At 43.0% G+C, this 19477-nt stretch overlaps 1 protein-coding gene across 1 annotated transcript; it reads right to left on the bottom strand.

The window, feature by feature from the left end:
* Positions 1-74: 74 nt before the first annotated feature.
* On the bottom strand, positions 75-17336 carry mtus2b (microtubule associated tumor suppressor candidate 2b; the record flags this gene model as incomplete). The annotated part of the gene is made up of 14 exons (XM_079272294.1): positions 75-536; positions 1887-1984; positions 2209-2328; positions 2462-2560; positions 2678-2751; positions 2836-2941; positions 3111-3325; positions 3739-3805; positions 7676-7872; positions 11093-11239; positions 14453-14668; positions 15199-15391; positions 15528-16190; positions 16599-17336. 14 exons carry the CDS (start codon positions 17334-17336, stop codon positions 329-331), a joined length of 3141 nt encoding a protein of 1046 aa, XP_079128420.1. The 3' UTR covers positions 75-328.
* Positions 17337-19477: the final 2141 nt, after the last annotated feature.

Here is a 19477-nt window from a genome sequence, read left to right as displayed (position 1 = left end):
CCTGCTCTCTGAAGTCTACGATGAGCAGCTCTTCCACCCACTGCAGCAGTGCAGCACGTCTGTTTTGTGGGGAGTTCCGGTGGAATAGAGAAAACAAAGGGCAGAGAATTCCCTTCTGAACAATATGAGGCGTGATCATACAATACTTTAGGTCAAAGGTTGGCTTTGGAAATGCACGGTATTGGTGGTACTCAACGTTTGCCAAGAAATGTGTCTGTTCATCTACATGGCGTAAAATCCTAACATTCAGCAAAGAGTTAAAAAAAACCAGGGCTTCAGATGCCAGATAAAAAGGAAGCGTTTGATACAAGAACTTCCATTGAGAGTGTCATTGATGGTAGGAGTGTGGGCGGGCTGGAGAGCCTGGTCCGGAGGGGGGCCGATGGAGGGGGGAGGAGCTGGGGGACATACGAGGACTCAGCTCGCCTGTCTGAAGACGCCACAGCAGTTCCTCGTTATTGCGACTCAGCCGCTTCTTCTCGTTGCTCTCCTTCTCCACGTTCACTTGCAGGTTGGCATTATCTGCGGAGAGTTGCCTGAGAACGAAGAGGAAAAGGGACAAGTCAAAACATAAATGCAATGTACTAGTGTTGCAGAGCTTGCTTAAAATCTCTCTATGTGCATAGAAAATATAAAGCCTATCATCGATCTATACTACACTACACTGTACTGTACTACACTGCATATATGTATTATAATTTCTTATTTTATATTTCACCCACTTACTCAATAATAATAACTTTGACAGTGTGGCTGCTGCCTGAAGACGTTAAAATATATATACGCCAATATTACCAGTAGTATCATTGAGGTTCAATTGAGATATCGCTTTTCTCATTTCTGGATTTTAGATTCATACTCTTGGCTTGAATCTTGTATTTGTGATCGACAGTCTTGAACTCGAGAGCAGCTATTGCTTTGTAGAAACACATAGCTGACAGCGTGTGTGTGTGTGTGTGTGTGTGTGTGTGTGTGCATCACTGTTTACCATGGTGATTGGGGCAAATGATATACCTTTGGAAATGAAATGAATTTCTGTATTTGAGATATATACCTTGGGGGGCCTGGTTAAGGAGGGCTTTGTGAGTGAGGAGAAGAACTATGAACTGGATCCGTTGTGGGACAAGGACAGTGGAGGTTCTGGAGGACAGGGGTGATGTGATCGCGGGGGGTAGGAGTGGGCAGACGAGCAGCAGAGTTCTGAATGTACTGGAGTTTATTTAGGACTTTGGATAATGTGCCGTAAAAAAACACTGTTGCGGTACTCAATTCTGAATGTGGTGAAGGCATGGATCAAAGTTTGGGCAGCAGGGAAGGAGAGAGCTATGCTTTTAAGTTGAAACAAAGCAATCCTGGTGATGTGATTGATGTGGTGTTGGAAGGAGAGGTTGCGGTCGAAAAAAGACTCAGAGGATGTGTGGCGAGAAAACGGACATTCACTTCGACTGGTTTGAACTAGGGAAGAACGATTTGAAAAAAAAATCAGATTGTTGTTTTTTTGACTGGTATTGCAATTGTGATATGATTCACGGTATTGGAGGGAATGACAATATTGTACAGTTATTCAAATTTTTCTTGAAAAATATATGATGTGTATATCAAATATATAAAAATATATCATGGTGTGAATTTTTGTGCCAGACAAAGATTTCTTTCTTAAGTCGGTAGAATATAATTTGTAGGCTGGGACGTCTCTGCAGCACCACAGTACTGGATCAGAATGGTGTTTTGACCCATATTTAGCCTTTCAAAAAATATTCTGCCTCTTGGGATTTGGAAATTGCACGAGTCCATATTGAAATCTTGCTAATATTCAGATTAATTATGCAGCCCTGGTTTGAACTTGGTTTTGAATTTGTACTAGTATGCATTCAAACATATCTGACCTGGACACAGCAACGTTCTTGTCTATTCTCTCCTTCAGGTCCTCGTTCTGCTGCTGTAACACTTGTACTCTCTCCTCCAGGTAAACATTCTTTTCAGCCTGCTCAAAAACACAGGAGGAAAGTGCACAACATTAAATTCTTCAAATGATGTATGACATTATATCACAAGCAAAACAGGCAATATGACAATTGACATGTAACAAAGGAGAAACTTCTCCCATAAAATACTGGGGGTGCGTAGGTCCATTTTTGTCATTCGAGGCCGTCATTAGCTTACACTCATTGTTAGGTATTTTTGGAAAAGCAGAAATTTGAAGCCTACTATTTTCTCCAGTTCTGAGATCTTCAGGTCCTGTTGGTGAATTTGTTGATTCTTCATCTCCAGAACTTCTTTCAGACTTTTCAGGTCCTCGTCAATGTGTTTGTATGGTGCCAAAGCATCCTGGCAAGAACAGATAACAGTAGTGAAAACCACTTTGAGTCGTTATCACCAAAAAACAACACCAACAAGTTCTATCAAGCTGTCACCAAAGCACTCAACACAATGCTCCTGTACTGTATCGTGCAGCAGTTACCAGAATTTGCTCATCTGTGCTCTTGCGCAGAGCTTCTTCAAAGCGCTTGGCTCGATCTCTGAGGCTACGATTCTGAAACGTCATCGTGTCCACCTGATCCTGGGGACCAGACAGATATCAACTTGTGAATAACCGTCTCCGATAACAAAATGTATCATCCCATGAATCTGTTAAAAAAAACAAAAAACACATACATTTTCAAGGAGAGCGATTTACCTGCAGTGTAAGTCTGATCTTTTCAAACTCTTCTCCCAGAGACTTGGTCTGCTGCTCATGGGCCATCTTCAGATCTGACACGAGACACAACACATCATTATCTCATCAGCAGAGTGAGCCAGTACAGGAGAGCAATAGGTTTGAAACGCGGTGCTCACTCTTCACGGTCCGGGCGTGCTCCTCCTGCAGAGTGGCCAGTGTGTCATCGTGAGTTGTCTCCATCTCCATCAAGGAAGCCTCATGGTCCTCACTCATCTCCTCAATCTGGAGAAGGTAAGCGAGAAGTTATCTCCTTTTTTTCTCTTGTAATTTAAGTGAACAGACCCTTTCAGAGGCATCACATCTTCACTTGTCATATCAGACGTGGACTAAACAGACGGGTTTATAACCAGTCTTCATCCAAACACACACACACACACACACACACACACACCTGCTCTTGCTGTTCGACCCGAAGCTCCTCCAGCTCGGCTCGTTGTTGGGCCTGCAGGCTCTTGGCCTTGGCCACGTGCTGCGCCTTCAGCCGCTCCTCCAGCACTCCCAGCTCCCTCTGCTGTTGAGACCGCAATCCCTGCAGCTCGGCCTCAAAACGACGCTCCAGTTCCTCCTTCTCCTGCTGCAGTTGCTCCCAGTGTGCAACACTGAAAGCTGGAACACAACATGGAGCTTTAGTTTCTCTCACAGAATCCAAATTAAGGTCACGCTCAAAAGACAAAAGCGGCAACTAAGAAGATACGGCAAAGTAAAACACTTTATTAAGTCATTGATATTGTTATCATGGCATTGTAACGTCTGAATGATTAACACTTGATAGGTTAATTCTTCTTTTTTTTTTAAATGTATGCCCTTTTATTTGAAAAATATTGATGAAACAAATGGATAAAAAAATCCTAAAGGAGTCCGAGTTTGTTCTAAATTGTGTGTACGATCCGGCTAAATAAAGACTTCCCACAGCGGAGTGGATTCCTCCTTTCCTTGTGGTAGTACACTGTATAATACATGATATGCAGTAAGCAGGGAGTCCCTGTGCTGCCGTGTTTATCACCCTGTATCCCACTTACCCACTTCATCCCTGATTCTGGCGAGCTCCAGGGACAGTTCCCTCTCCTTCACAATGGCACTCTCGCTCTGAAATGCAAACACACACACAGCAGTGACCACCTCTGTACTGTACAAACACCTTCACTGACACTGTTTATAATAATGTTATTAGGTGCATCAAGCTATAACTAATGCATTCTAATACATCAGCCCTCTAAAAAAAAAGTCTAGCTCCATAACCACAACCCATTTTGTATCTTTACCAAACCAAGACACCAGACTATTGATCACAACTGCAAACATGCAGTAAGATCAGCTGTATGCACACTGTTGCTCGGAGACGAATCAGAAATCACAAAGCAGTGCTTACGAGGAACAAAGAGAGAGAGAGAGAGAGAGAGAGAGAGAGAGAGAGAGAGAGAGTCAGAGAGCAGCGGGTTAAATATGTATGAGACAGTATACAGCATGTCTCGGTAACAATGATGTCACCCTCTAAGAGGTTTTACTTGGAGCGTACAGTCATCAGGGAGGGACTGCCGTGACCTCATGAGGGATGAAGGATGGTCAGCAGCTTCTTTCTTGCTCCTCAGCTCCACCTTTGCTCCTACCCATTATTTGCCCAAACGCCCCCCTCCCCTACTTAGATCTCCAGGGAGTTATGTGACATGCATTCAAATTTTCATATCTGACATTCAGCCCTCACCGAGGCAACTTAATCTATTTTAGGTCTGCAACGATTGTTCCCATTATTGATTATTTTTGTGATTCTTTAAACAATTGTTTGGTCTGTAACATAAGAAAACAGTGAAAAATGCTCGTCATCACAATTGATATGTCCAACTAACAACCCGAGGATATTCTGCTGACAATGATATAAAACAGAGAAAATAATCAAATCCTAACATTCAGTCTGGAACCAGCTAATGTTTGGCATTTTATTGTCTTGATACATCACAAATAATCAACAGATTATTCTTTTTTTTAATTCTCTCAATCATTTCAGCACTGTTCATTTTACCTTCTGGAAAAGAGTAAATATGTCTCTCTATAGTGCGGATGCTCATTCTCAGCGAGATGCTGTAATGAGTTAATTAACTTCTCAAAGGTCTGCATCCATGTCATCAATCCAGTTTCAGTGGGACAATAAAAACCTTCCGATGTGCAGCTGCTTTGTTGTTTGTTCATTTTAGCCTGAAGCTATTCAGACTCCAATACACAGGAAGCTGCAACTACGGCATGAATGTTATGAAAAGAAATCCATGCCATTTCTTGTAGACATTCAGCAATATTGACTCTGGAAGAGACGAACACATTGTAAACGAAAGTTCTTCTACATACAATCAATGGCATGTAATCACCCAGACTTACACCAGCATACAGACAGTCAGGACAAAATGTACACAGTGAAATAGAGACACACGTGTAAGAATATAGCAAAGCAGCAATAGAGGGACAGTGCGACGGACAAGCCTGCTTTGACTCAGCATAATCGTGCACAGCTTTACACTCTACCAGCCCTGTCTTTAGGAAAGGAGTGAATCTAAAGCTCCTATAGACACACTCAGCCCCCACCATTTAAACACACATGCGCAGAACCACACAAGCAGAAATGAATCTTCACAGCTGAAACAGGCTGGCTGCCTTCAGGAGATACTGTCTTTACCGTTTGGTCCAGAAAGCACAGAGGGAGGAAACGGAGCCTACAGCAGCAGTGGTCCATACTAGGCTAGCAGACAGCAGCATCCCTGAGCCGACTGGGGAGGCAGTGACAGACGCGAGAGCCAGAGAGATACAGAAAGAGAGGCAGGGGGGGGGGAGACAGGCAAAGGAAGAAGAGGGGAGGAGAGATGGGAGACCGAAGACTCACCTCGTTTCCTGGTTTGCGACCGGCGTTTATCCCTGCAGGAACAAAGACTGCCAGCCCCCCCAGCCCAGCCCAGCTACGCCTGCCCTCCCCTTACGCCCCCACCATCACGCCCCGAATCACATTCACACGCATGGCAGCGAGCAACACACACACACACACACGATGTGCAGCCTTTTGCATCTTTGAGAAAAAAACAAAAGAGTGGAGTAGGAGAAGATGGGGGAGGGAGATGATCAATAAGCGGCCAATCATTTGCTCTGTAACTCAGCTCAGAGAAAATAACTAGATGGAGGCATTTCAACTCATACATACGCTTCATGGAAAATCATTTCTTCTAGATAGCTCTGACTGAAACAATGATGTCCAAACTGCCCATTTATATACAATAAAGCACTTTAAATCTTGTTATGTTGATGCAAAAGAACATTGGTCTATTTTTCAATCAGCCATCGAAAACATCATCAGCATATGTTGTCACTGTTTGTGGACATCTTAAAATCCAGGACAGAGCATGTACCGTATGCTATATTTCATGGTGGGAAGATCTGAATCTAGCCTCAGCCATCACAACAATATCTTGGCCAATATCGCAAAAATAGACAGGAACTTAGAGGTGAACAAAACTTAAACTTGTCTATCAATTTCACTTGTAGTTTGCACCTGTAAATTATTGCCATTTTGTCATAATTTCTGATTGTAAATCAAACAATAAACCTTCTTTAGATATGTCTCAGAGGCACATATTTCAGAGTCTTCCAGCAGTCAGACCTTAGTCGGTGTACTCTGCCCGAGAGACAATCACTCTCACTAAAAGCCCAGCTGGGCCCAGGCAGGCAGCTCTAATCTCATTTATCATCTCCCACTGTACAGCAGAACCCGTGGGTGGGGCTGGGAAATGGATGAATTGCTAGCAGAGGACCCGGAAAGGGAAAAGAAACAAAGCGCTTAATACAGGTTTGAGAAGCACAACACACTCAGTCACAGTGTGCAAGCAGACTTGCTGTCCCTTCAGAAGCTGTGTGAAGGCCATTCTGACACTGTTGCCAGTGATTATCTGACACAACAGGAGGATATTAATTAATGCGACCCATCAACCCAGCTATTTGAAATAAATACCAAATGCGTTTAGATCCCATTGAGTCAATCATCCAGCAGCTGTGCGACAGACCCAACATGACGTACAACACAGTTTCATCAAATGCCAATTTATACACTTCACAAATCATTTCCTGTTGTTTAAACTACTGGAAAACACATTGGAAATCTTCAGTATTTCCCCAAACTGCATCACAACTTTTACTGACAAATCCTATTGCTCCAGAGTTACAAATTCAAAAAGCCACAACAATCACAAATGAAAGCTTTGTGAACAAAGCAATGCTGACAACAAATGCCAGATGCTGCAGGTGTCATCATTCTGCTGGTGAGAAGCGTCACACTTTGTAGTTCCATTCTGAAGCTCGCAAGGGCTTTTCCTTTGTAGATGTTTAACAGCAGGCCTGTGTGTATGAGCCTGCGACAAGGCTGACAAATGCATTGATCACAAGATGAACCACGATGCAAGCTTTTTATTGCGGTAAAATATGCAATATACATTACTGTATTTTCTGTATTTTCCTTGTGGCATGAAAACCAACGTGCAGAGATTTGAAACTTGCTTGAGATGAGTTATCCATCCTTCAAAATGAATGTCAAATTCATTTCATCGAGTTATGTTATTGTTACACAATAATGCAGCTGCAAGCAAGGGCTGTTTTCATCCCTGCTGAACATCCAACTTTTTAATGTAATAAAAGATTTTAAAAATGCATGACATTCATCAGCTAATTTATCAGATATTACAGCCATTGCAAACTCCTGGGATTCATTTCTGATGACATTACTGTGTGAATGCAATGCTCACAAATCTTGGATGTCAGAGGTTCCTTAAACAGACCTTTAAATGAATGGGGATGTGACACCTGCTGCAGCCCTGTCTCACTGTCTAATTTGGGCTTTAAAACCTTTTATGGGGCTCTTATAGAGGAGGCAAAACCAAGTTCGCTTGCCCGTCAACCGTGCTGAGGTCCCGGCACTGCGCTGAAGCTTACCTTTTGACAGAAGTGCTGGGTAGTGATGCTGAAAACGTCCAGGCACAGGGAGGCCTTCTTTAACTGGGCCTGAAGGCTCTGCAACTGCAGGTCCTGCTGCTCACAGCGTTCCCGCAGCTGCTGGATCAGAATCCGGTCCAACTCCTGGGCCCTCTCAGTCTGAACAGCTCTGTCAGCTGCTGCTGTCCACCCACCAACTATATAGCAACAGAGGGCAGAACGATGAACAAACTAAACTGAAAGGTTTTCACTCATAGACTTAGACGGTGCAGATAATATGAGAAGTTAGTTTCCTCTCTGAGCTCAGGTTAAAATGAATGGCTGATTGGTTGGAACCACAGTGGTTTATATCGTCCAACATGGACAAATGGTCTCTCTGTTACTCAAGTCTTCTCACTGCTCCGACCAATCAGCTGCAGTTTCCTCTCTCACCTCCAGACACTCGTAGTGGGGAAATATATTAGCGCATCATGTCTGCAGTGTCGGACCTTTGATCACCTGTACTGGAACTCTACCCTGCTGATGTTATGTCTGTCTGCTGTCTGAGAAAAGGACAAAATGCTGACTTGCTGTGGTAATCTGACCCCGCAGGACGGCTACTGAAGGAGCGGTCCGAGCATTACAGCTCCTGCAGCTTGTTGCTGTGACAACAGCAGGCTGCCATGGGTCTTGTAATAAAGTGTGGAGAGAGAGAGAGCGAGAGAGAGAGAGCGAGAGAGAGAGAGAGAGCAAAAGCATTTTAAAGGTACAGTAGAAGGCACCATTGACTTCTCCCTTTGTGCAATTTTGGAACAAACAAACCAAACATACCATCCTATATATACTGTATATGCATTTACATCCCCCCCCTCCCCCCCCCCCCCCCCCCCACACACACACACACACACACACACACACACACATAACACTCACCGGGGGACTGTGGCTTGGGCGAAACCACTGCAGATCTTTTAGGTGAGGACATTGGTGGCACCGCAGCCTCTATGTCCCTCTGTATCTCTCTCCTAGAGGCTGTGTAGTAAAGAGACATGTTTGTATGTTTAATAATGCATACCTTTGAAACACAAGAAATACACGTTTAGTTTTCTCCAATCAATACTCATGGTTTAATAGTGGTGTAGAGTTACATGTGCTGTCCTTATACCTCCCTTTACTATCGACTACCTTTTACTTCTAAAGCACTGCAACGCCTTTTCACAGGACAACATTTTTACTTCTTTACTCTTCCCCCTTCAATTGAAATAACAGTTAAGGTAACAAGTTACTTTGCTTACATACACAACATATGAGTTTAAAAATGATGAAAATAAATATGACGCCGATATGCAAAGATCAAATGAGGTTCACCATGACCTGCTACAGCATTACAATGCTGCTTCAACATTAATGCACCAGTTATATCAATCAATTTTATGTTGAAAGTGCAGCATCACTGTGCAGCATGGTCACAATACACTTTGCAATTAGAACAAAGCACAGACCAAGCACAAAAAATATATAAATATACAAACAATGAAAGGAAAAACAACTAAAGGGATGTTAAAAGGGCAACAGACTCGACAGGGTCAGTTCAGGCTAGGCTGTAATAAATACAAAGGGACAAAACAAGCAAAATAAATAATACACCAGATAAAAATAACTACTTTAAAAACATCAACGTTAGACCCGACTAAGTACTAGGCCAGGCTGTACAGAAGTAAATGTAGAAGGTAATGGTTTCCAGAGATCAGGGGAATGGAGGGCAAAGGCTCTGAAGCCATCTGATTTGTTTTTAACTGAAGGGATGACCAGCATAGAGAGAGAAGACAGCTTGCCAGTGTGTATGGTGTCATGAGCTCAGATAGTTATAGCGCTGCAAGACCACGCAAGGCCTTGAGTTAAAAGAAGAACCCTAACATCAGCTCTAGCTTGCACTGGTAACCAGGGCAGATTGGATGTTATATCTTGAAAATTGCTAGGTTTTTTCTTTTAGGTTTTTGATCTTTTAGCTGCAGCATTCTGAACAAGATGAAGACTTCTAGTATCACAACTAGGAAAACCAAAGAAAATGACATTACAATAATCAAGACTGGAGGATAGTAATGCATGGATTACAGTTTCAGCATCACACAGTGATGGAAATGCTGTCTTGGTAATTATCTTAGAAACCGTGGCATTGTCATTTTAACGAGGCGACAGATCTGAATACTTTCACCAGAGTCCCTAATTTACACACAAGAGTACTTTTAGGTCATACTGTACTGCTGTAAACTGTAAATGTTTGTCTGTGTGTATTGTGTAAAGCACATGCACCCTGTTGTGAGATGATTACTGGGATTTAATGAGAAAAAAACGCTTTTATTTTCAGACGTTTTTTCTAATATTTGATTTTTACTTGAGAAACCTTCTTGAAAATGTATTCTGGCTTCTCATGAATTAATCTGAGAGGGGAAAATCAAACTTTGAAATATACGTTCAATTAAAAAAAGTGAGGAAGCATTGAAGCGACAGTGTGGTACAGCCAGTGGCCGCCAGCTGGAGTTGCTGCTCCGCTTGTTTACACAATGTTCTGTTGCAGGAAGATGAAGCTGCTTCTGGCTCACTCAGAAGTACACTCGTGTGACCACTGGATGGCGGTGATACTTCACATTCAACAGGAGCCACAGGATGCACAGACGAACAACAAAGAACACCTACATCAGTAGAGAGGGAGTACATGGCTGGCACTGCATCACTGCTCTGATGCAATGCTAAGCAACAGCTAAGAAACATTACAGCAGGACTCAGATTTTAGGTTGATTTATTTTCATCCTGTGTTCGATCCCACTGAGTGTAACATTGATAACATCATTTTGCATCTCAGACACAAACAAAGAAAGGGAAAATGCCCTGACAAATAACTTGTTGAAATGTTGGAACTTAAGTAATATTTTTAATGGGACACAATCTTGTATTTAGATTGAACTGCATACAGAAATTCCACTATTTCCGCCTGGCCAACAGTGTCAAGGTCAGTCTAATTTTGAACAGAGTACAATGTTATTTTTAGAAAGCCTAATAGGTACAGAACGCAAGTCCACTTACACACAGTACACCAGCATGTATAAACTACCTTGCATAGGTAAATGTCTTCCTGTCTCCCTTATGCAACTCAGTTCAACAGAGAAGAATGACGCATAGAAAACAGTCCTTTCTGAAGGTGAAGCAGTGTTTTCATTACAGTGCTGGGAGTTCCCACTGACTCTTACTGGGGAATGAATAAGACATTGGAATGAGACTACATTCCAATGCTAAGCTGCCACCTCCCTCTACCACTCGCTCACGTATCCAATCCCAAAAGTCATGTGACCACAGATGTTGTCTCTGGAGATAGCTCCAACACCAAGTACACATAAAAAAAATGGGGGGAGTGGATGCTCGTTTCCACGGGCCACCTACCAAGCGGGGAGCAGCGCTGCGGCGGCAGACTGCGGCGCTGGAGGCTGGGGGCGTTGGGAGGCGGAGGCCGGCTCTGCGCGTGGGAGGCTTCACTGGGGGGCGCTGTGGCGTTGTGGAGAGGTGTGTCATCGCTGCCATTGCCGGGATCTGCAGGGCAGGGAAGGATGTCAGAGAAGAGAGAAATGTAGTCCGTGAATGTGTCCAGATTTTGAAAGGTTGCAATCTACATGGATCTATGAACCCTGTGACGCTGAACAGGGATGGGTAGGGTTGGATAAATGGACACAGCACTGGCATCCACGTTCAGTGCCTCCATGTTTGCACTTCATGTTTTGTTTGTGAAAATAAAATGGTCGAAATGTTGTACATCTCAGTGCATTACTGTGAATCAAGACGTATTTATCAATACCAGGCTGCAATCAACACTAACTTCAAAGACATTTGATCCTTCTGAACTGTTCCTGACAATATGCTGCAAAAACAAGTATGCAACTTGGCTTGGTATAGTATGCTCTCTTGATATTGCATTTTCACATTGAGTCTTGTTTCTTATGAACAAAGCATTTACCGTCTTTCATAATTTGTACATACACACAATAGTGCCAGTGCATCAATATTCTGCTGTAATTAAAAGCATATATTTTGTCCCCATCAGTAGCAATGCTGTAGATCATCTCTCATACAGTACTTACCATGTACCATTGCTTTTGTATCTATTGCATCAAGTATCAGCAGACCACTATCTTTCCTTGGAGAGTAGTTTTTTTTTCTAACCTGCAGAAATTCACGAAGACTAGTGGAAAAGCAGAACGCTGCAAACATCTTAATTATTCATAACAGCAGTTATTACACCTCTAGCTTTCTGCGGATATGAAAGGCTTTGATTCATAGACAAACTGAGGCTGTAAGGAGTAGTCCAACAGAAAAACATCACCAAGAACAAACAGCCCCACCATACCAACAGGGAGATCCTCACGGTTGTTACACATTGTCAGACATTGTTGTTTTCTTTCATCAAATGTCATCAGGAGCTCTGGATTCCAGCACTGCAGACAATTCATCATTTACGTTTACTTCGTCAGTGCAAGTGAAACCAGGTAGCTCCAATTACTTGTGAAATATTCATCTCCTCAATCAATAATGCGGCACCTAAAGGTGCATCAGCACTCTCAGAGAGGAAAGGAGGACACATGTGTGCCCTTGAAGTAAAATATCATTATTCTGATCTGAGAAAGAATGAAGCAGAAGATGGTTCAAGGAGCCTGAAATCACAGATGAAACAACAAGCTGTTGTAGTAAAATATAATTGAATACAAAATAAATGAACTTCACTTTTGATGTCAAAATGCCCGGGGCCTGTATGCAACCTCCAGTGGGATCACAGCAGCTCTCCTCACTGCAACGGATTCACCTGGGAGAGTCAGCGGATGCTTTTCTTTCCAAAGGCGACTGACTGAAAATCTGAGCCAAGAAGCAGATCGGTTGAAGCAGTCGGTTGGAGGCTGACTCACACTGCTGTATGCTTGTTTCTAACCTGCGTGTACAGTACAAATCCATCCCCTGCTGTAAGCATCCACTGATCAGTGTTACACCGGCAAGAAGGACTCTGCTGGTCACTAATTCATGTGACAACAGACAGGTTAAGAAAAAAAACAAAGCAATTTCGCATTGTATTTGCAATAACGCTGAATGGGCAATTGCCATATCTTTTCTTTTCATTTGGTCGGATTAGTTTGATACAATTCTTTTATCCTATCCAATCAAAAGTAGCATGAACCAGATCTCCTCTTGAGAAGATAGAACCGAAAAATGCTGTCTGACTTGAAGAGAATTGTGTCTGGTGGTCTTTTTTTCCTGCAGGACATGACAGGGTTGAGGGACTAATCCACAGAGATTTGTGCTGCTTCAACTGCTTTGAAGTCTCACTTGGAACTGGTACGCTAAGTACAAAGTTGGATTATAAAGTATCGTCACAAGTAGCTACCAAGTCTACAAAATGTCCAAATCTCCAATATGTACATATCAAATGTAATGCTATTTGTTTAAGCACCAGAACACACCTATGACGTGGAAGGTGAAAGTTTACATACATAATCATATAACTGACCACTCGATCAAATGTCAGACGGACTTTAAACGGCGTTCACTGTGTTCACCTTCATTAAATCCCTTGAAAACAACATGCTGGTGCAGTATAATGCAGAACTCTCCAGTCATAGACAATCTCAATAATTAGTTATTTGATGGAGGCTACCAGGGCTCACATTACTCTTATCCAACTTTCTTTTTAGCGCAAATAACATCTCATGTGGAAGCCTTGAAACACATTGTAGTGCAAACGTTGTTGTGTAACTTTTACGAAACAATACAGTTTCCCAAAAATCAACAAACTGATTAACTGATGGAAAATAATACTCCATCTGTCTTACCCCAAAACAATGTTCCATGAACATTCTGGCCCTGGCCCGCATACTCAGTTAGTTTTGCTGTCTTGTGTGACACCAAGTAAACTCCGAAGATATTGCGATCATCAGGTTCACATTCGCTGAACATCTACTACTGTGAGTATTTACAGTACAAATTTAAAGAAAGAGCATTATCTGACTTGGCTGTGGTGAAAGTTTGAGGAGGAGATTCAAAGGCAAGAAAGAGGTTGGACGGAGGTGTCGGAGTAAACACAGCATCACAGATTATCCTGTCATCTCACACCCTGACTCTCTCCTTTTCGACACACTACGACCACTTTTTTCATTTCAGAGATCATAAATAGCTGCCAAAAGTAAAGATTCTGTACAGCTGCTTGAGGTGTCATTTTGTGACTCACTCAAACAGGATCATAGGATGAATGTAAAAACGCAGGAGGATACACACAAAAAAGAACACATTCTTACATCTCTGCTACACTCACATAATCAGCATGTCAAGTGAATTATACCAGCATTGATTTCTCTAAACGAAGACTGCAGCACCAGGATCCGATCCAGATTAAATGCTGCAGTATGCAGGCTGAGCGGAGCCAGCAGAGGGCGGACAGAGTGACTTATAGACGTGGAAACCTCTGCGGTGCAGTAGCTTTCAGCACCTACTCGTGATAAATAAATGAAAAATGAAAGGAAGCGAGCGGCTGTTACTATAGTAACTGAGGATAGCAAGGGCGGCCAGGACTACCGGTGAACTAACATGGAGATGTGAATGCAATAAAATGTAAAAGTGGAATATAAGGCAGACAAATTCAACAGAGCACTGTCTGTCTGTCTGATGTCTGAAATATTTGTGTCTGAGTCTCTCACATGTTAAGACAAAGTAGTAAAATCTCTATCACCCAATTTAAAGGAAATGTATGCAGAGAGGGTGACTCACGCTGAGAGGGTGGGCAGGGATCACTGTGACAGCTTTCGCTTGACTGGTTGCTGGACACAGAGGAGATGCTGGAGGTCCGGGCGAAGCCGAAGGTGGCCATACGGGCAGCTGGCAGGCCGGAGAAGCCTGGAGGACGGAGACAAGACCGGCCTGATTTATGCAGGACACTCTTGGGGCCGGTCTCTGGACCTCTCTCTCCTGACCTGTTTTGCTCTCCTGGAGGTAGATGGGAAAATATGCAATAAGACAGTACCAGTGTGTGGATCTAAAACTAAAATGATTATTTACTTCGATATAAATATTGGCACAAGATTTATTGGGAGGGAATATTCAGGAAATACACCACCAATTTCACAAATCACATCTGCTCTGATGAGAAAAAAAAAAGGATTCATGTCAGAGTCCCAGGCAGCTATAAAGGCACGTGAATACATATTTACATTCAGTGATGAAATGACTCACACATAATACCACACCATATGCAAAAACTGGCTAAAACTGGTTTATTTGCAGCCCGACAAGGAGAGGACGGGATGTGCACAGACTAGCAAAGTATGGAGATGAGAAAGCTCTCAAAAGATAATTTCCCTACAATGGTCCTCATGTTTTAAAACCACAATTTGTTTTGCAACATCAGCACGTAATTATGCAGCATGTTAAATATGCTCTTGTGTTATTTAACGTTCTTGACACCACATGTACTTTTTCACTTTGAACCGATTTTGCCAGCAACAAAAGCGTCTCACCTGCAGGGTCCGGGTAGCCATGGGTGGACGCTCCGACTGCCTGAGCAGACTGGCCTGGGACTGGGGCTGACCTTTGACCTGTCTGCTGAACTCTTGTCTTGGCTTCAGGCTGCCTGGTGACTGCCCCCAACCCCAGCTGAGGCCTCAGAGCTCTGGGTGAGCGGTAGACACTGCCTCCTTCTTGGGAAACATGCTGGGGAGAAACATTAAAAAACAGTCAATCATTGTCTTCAAATATTTCACGACTGGCAATACGATGATATACATATATATATGTATGGCATGCAATGACAAACTAGATGATATTAATTCAAAAGACCATTGTTCACCTCTTGGAGATATTTCTCAGACATTTCCTCATGGAAACTGCACGACTTCCCACTCAGCCTTTGAGGGATGGTGCTGCTTGGAGGTTTCACCATGCCCGGAGGATAGTACCCCACCTTCTGCATCTCCTGTCGATATTTGTCAAACAGCAGGTTGGAGGAACATAGCACCGGTGTGGATTTAGGTTGAGGACCAACCTGTGGATCTTTTTGAGCCGGTTGGCTGGAGTAAGAAGATAGTCTCAGTGGGAGTGCAGAGGCTTCGAGTGGGGCATCTGTCCCTTGTGGTTTTGCGTGAGGATTCTTACGAACATAGGTGATGATTTTTGGTCGGACATTTTTAGGCTTCTGGGGAGGAGAAGTCCTCCTGGGTTCAGGCTCTTTCTGCTGAGACGTGACAGGTTTGGGGATGCAACTGTTCAAACTTGTCTTACTTGGTGGTCTGACTGTTTGATTTAAACCTCTCTGAGTGGAGTCACCGCGCTCCAAGCTCAGTGCCCTGATGCTCTGGACCTTGGCTGGAGAACCAGGTGGTCGTCTATTGGGGGAACAGGAGGTTGTTTTAGGGGAAGTAGGAGTGGCGGGTCGACTGGGACTTCCCCATGGCTTCCTCCTCTCCAGACTTGAAGTGCTGGAGGTGACGGTTTTCTCAAAGGAGCCCTGCTTCTGTAAGGTGTTATCAAAGGAAAGCTGCTTCTTTAAAGTATTCTCAAACGATGGCTGCTTTTTGAAACTCTTGTCGAAGGAGTTTTGTTTTTTCAACGAGTTATCAAATGATCCTTGATTCTTTGTGGCTTTGGATTCAATTGATGATTGAGTCCCTTTAGTACCTGTTTTTGGCAGGCTGCAGGTCACAACAGGGGCCTCATCAGCTTGTGTGCTTTTATCATTTTTAGGGCTTTCTTCACGAGATGTTTTAGCAGCGTGTGAACCTTTGTGCTCTGTACTTCTTCGATAACATTCTCCCTCTGAAATGGTATTCCCTGCTTTATTTCTCTGGTTTTTGTTCGTCCTGTGCTCATCAATGACACCCTCCCACAGATCAACTCCATTGCCCACTTGTGCCTGTAATACCACATCCTCTGAGTGAACTGTTGAATTCAAATTCATGTCCACATCGTTCCTGTGTATTGTGCTTTTTCCAGAGGAGAGGGAAGGATGATCAGCTTTTTGAGAGGCCTTGCCGCTCTCAGTGATGGTGTTGCCATTCAGGGAGACCAGAGTCAAGTCTTCTGAGATGGTTGAGTAAGGACCAGAGGCCATGTTCCAGGAGTCTGTAGTCTGCGTCCTGCCAGCAGTGTCCATGCTTGAAATGGTGGACAGGCAGGTTACAAAAACATCAGTTTCTGAGCTTAACTCAGTCCTGGACGCCTCTCTGCTCTCAGAGACATGAGAGGCACTGGATTCCTGCTCACTGGCGCCATGCTGAACAGAGTTTCTCTCTTCCCTGCTCTTAATATCCGTTACTTGTTCTACTGTAGCTTTGCTGCATGATGACCGCTGTTTACGGTTTACAAGCCCCACACTGTCCTCTCCATCCTCAACCAGGTACGCCTCCAGCTCCCGACACTCCAGCATCTCAAACTCAGCCAGATCGGGGTCGTCACACTGGGAGTCTGTACCCCAGATGATGACTTTGTCCTGCTGTGGCGTTTCAGTCATCAGTCCAGACAGAGTGCCAGTATCGCCCGCCATCCCGCCATCCTCTGTCTGGATTTCATTGGCGTTGGCATCACCGTCAGCCAGCACGCCACACTGCTGGTTGTTATTCCTTACTTCCCCGTCACCAAAAGTCTCTCCTCGCTCGCTCATTTTGGAAATAAAGTTTACAGCTCCCCCAAGAGCACTTTGAAAATCAATCATTCATGGCATCAATTACAAAAAAGTCTGTTTGTCCATCAAAGACTCTTAGTGGCACAGCAGGAGGCTAGAATTGATTTTCACATTTCTTTCCGGCATGCCAGTTATCAGAATGTCTAATATCATGTTGAATTTGGAGGATGAATCTTCTTGAAATCTGGGGTCCTTATCCTGTATTGAAAAAAAGATGACAAATTAGAACATCAACTAATGAGCGATCACATGGAAATAAATCTCCCAGAAACTTCAGACAGCTATTTGGCAACGTGGTCCAAACATTTGACTTTGGAGTGATAAGTCTGTGAAGAACAGAAACAATCAAAACAAAAATGTGCATTTGGATTTAATCTTCCCACACACACATGCAGTGAAGTTCACAAAGTATAAGCAGTTTGTAAATGCAGGTTCGACGGTTTGTAAATGAAGGTAACAACATCTAAATATGTTTTTGATGAAAATTGCAAATACTTATGATGACATATTTGTGGCCTTATAATATATTTATTTAACAACAGGATGTATTTGTGTGTGCATCAGACATCTGCAAACCTTATTATTTTATATTGTCTGTGGAATTGTTTCTACATTTATATACAACAATAACTATTTTTATGTGCTTTGAAATTCTTTTTGTGGAGATGGTCATTCCATTACCTATATGAATCCTTCTGTGTGCATTCATTCATATTGAGACTGATCTGACTCCACAGTGAACAAACACGTGTTCTCAGATCATCCGGTTCCAGGATCCATCCATTCATGCTTGATTGCTAAACCTAAAACTAGGACATATTTCACTCGTGGTTTATTTGCCAAAATGATTTTCTCCACTGACCGACAGCTGATCGATCACAACTGGAGAATACCATAAAGGTTGGCAACATGTCAACAAGAACAACATCATTTTTTAAAAGGGGCAGAGAGAAGACAAGACTTCCAACAGGAGCCCGTTGACCTCTCACGTACAAAAGAAATTCCATATTATGACATTCCCATTATAACTACTGCATTAATTATAACTGGAAGTTACTAAGCTAATTATATTTGACTAATTATCTTTGCAGCAACACTGAACTGCTTTGAACAGCTTCTAGGGAAATATTGAATGATCTGTCTGTTAAAAGTCCTCCTTTTATAGCCAACAAAATAAATGTTGCTCTTGCTAGTGAATACATGTGGATGATATCATCATTTATATGTGGACACTGCTGTTGTCCCTACCTGTGTCTGTGACTAACAGACATGACGTTTCATGCTGCTGCTCAACAATCAGCCTTTCATTGTAGTTTCTAAGACTGCCTCCTTCAAACAAACTGTGAATAGTCTCAAGCAACTTTATTAAGATCATTTATATAATGCGGGAACTGTTATTTTCTACAATCCCCAAAGCATTTTCCTTCCGCATCAGTCGCTTACTTTTCCCTTATCTTCTGAAAGACTCCTGTAAACACATACAATGTTACCAATCCCAGAACATTTGGTTAACAGCCAACAACAACAACAACACGTCACTGTCACTGACATGACGAGAAGCATCTTTTTGTTATTCTTGCAGAGGAGCTGTGGGGCAAACAGGTGGCGGTTAAGTCTGTTTTCTCTCACATTAGCGATGAATGGGTACACAATTACAGTGTTTACATGGAAGCATATATGTGACAGGTCATGTCTGAACTGGTGCTTATCGGAGTTCTCCATTTGTTCATGAGGAACTTGTCACACACAAAAGGATACTGATGTGGAACTCTTAGTGTGGAGAAGATACGTCTTGTAGTACCACATGGTACCACAATGTGGCCGCTCACAGTCACTGCTGATCATAAGGGCTGGATTTACTAATTACTATATATTAGTGGTGTCACAGATCACGGATCGATCCGTGATCCGTTCGGATCAGCCCTCACGGTTCGGATCAGCCCTCACGGTTCGGATCACTCGTGAACCGCGGATCAAGAGTATTTTTTTTAATTTTATTTTTACAGTGTAATCATCATAGTGTGTAATAAAGTTCTACTGCTGCTGTTCCTTTTCAAGTAACAAGTCCCCGAATATCAATGCAGAGTGTCAGTGAACAGATATAAAGCAGTAGTGTGTTC

The sequence above is a fragment of the Melanostigma gelatinosum genome, assembly GCF_949748355.1.
Source record: "Melanostigma gelatinosum genome assembly, chromosome: 7".
Taxonomy (NCBI): Eukaryota; Metazoa; Chordata; class Actinopteri; order Perciformes; family Zoarcidae; genus Melanostigma; species Melanostigma gelatinosum.
The sequence above is the reverse complement of the archived record's forward strand: the minus strand, read 5'-3'. Positions and strand labels throughout refer to the sequence as shown.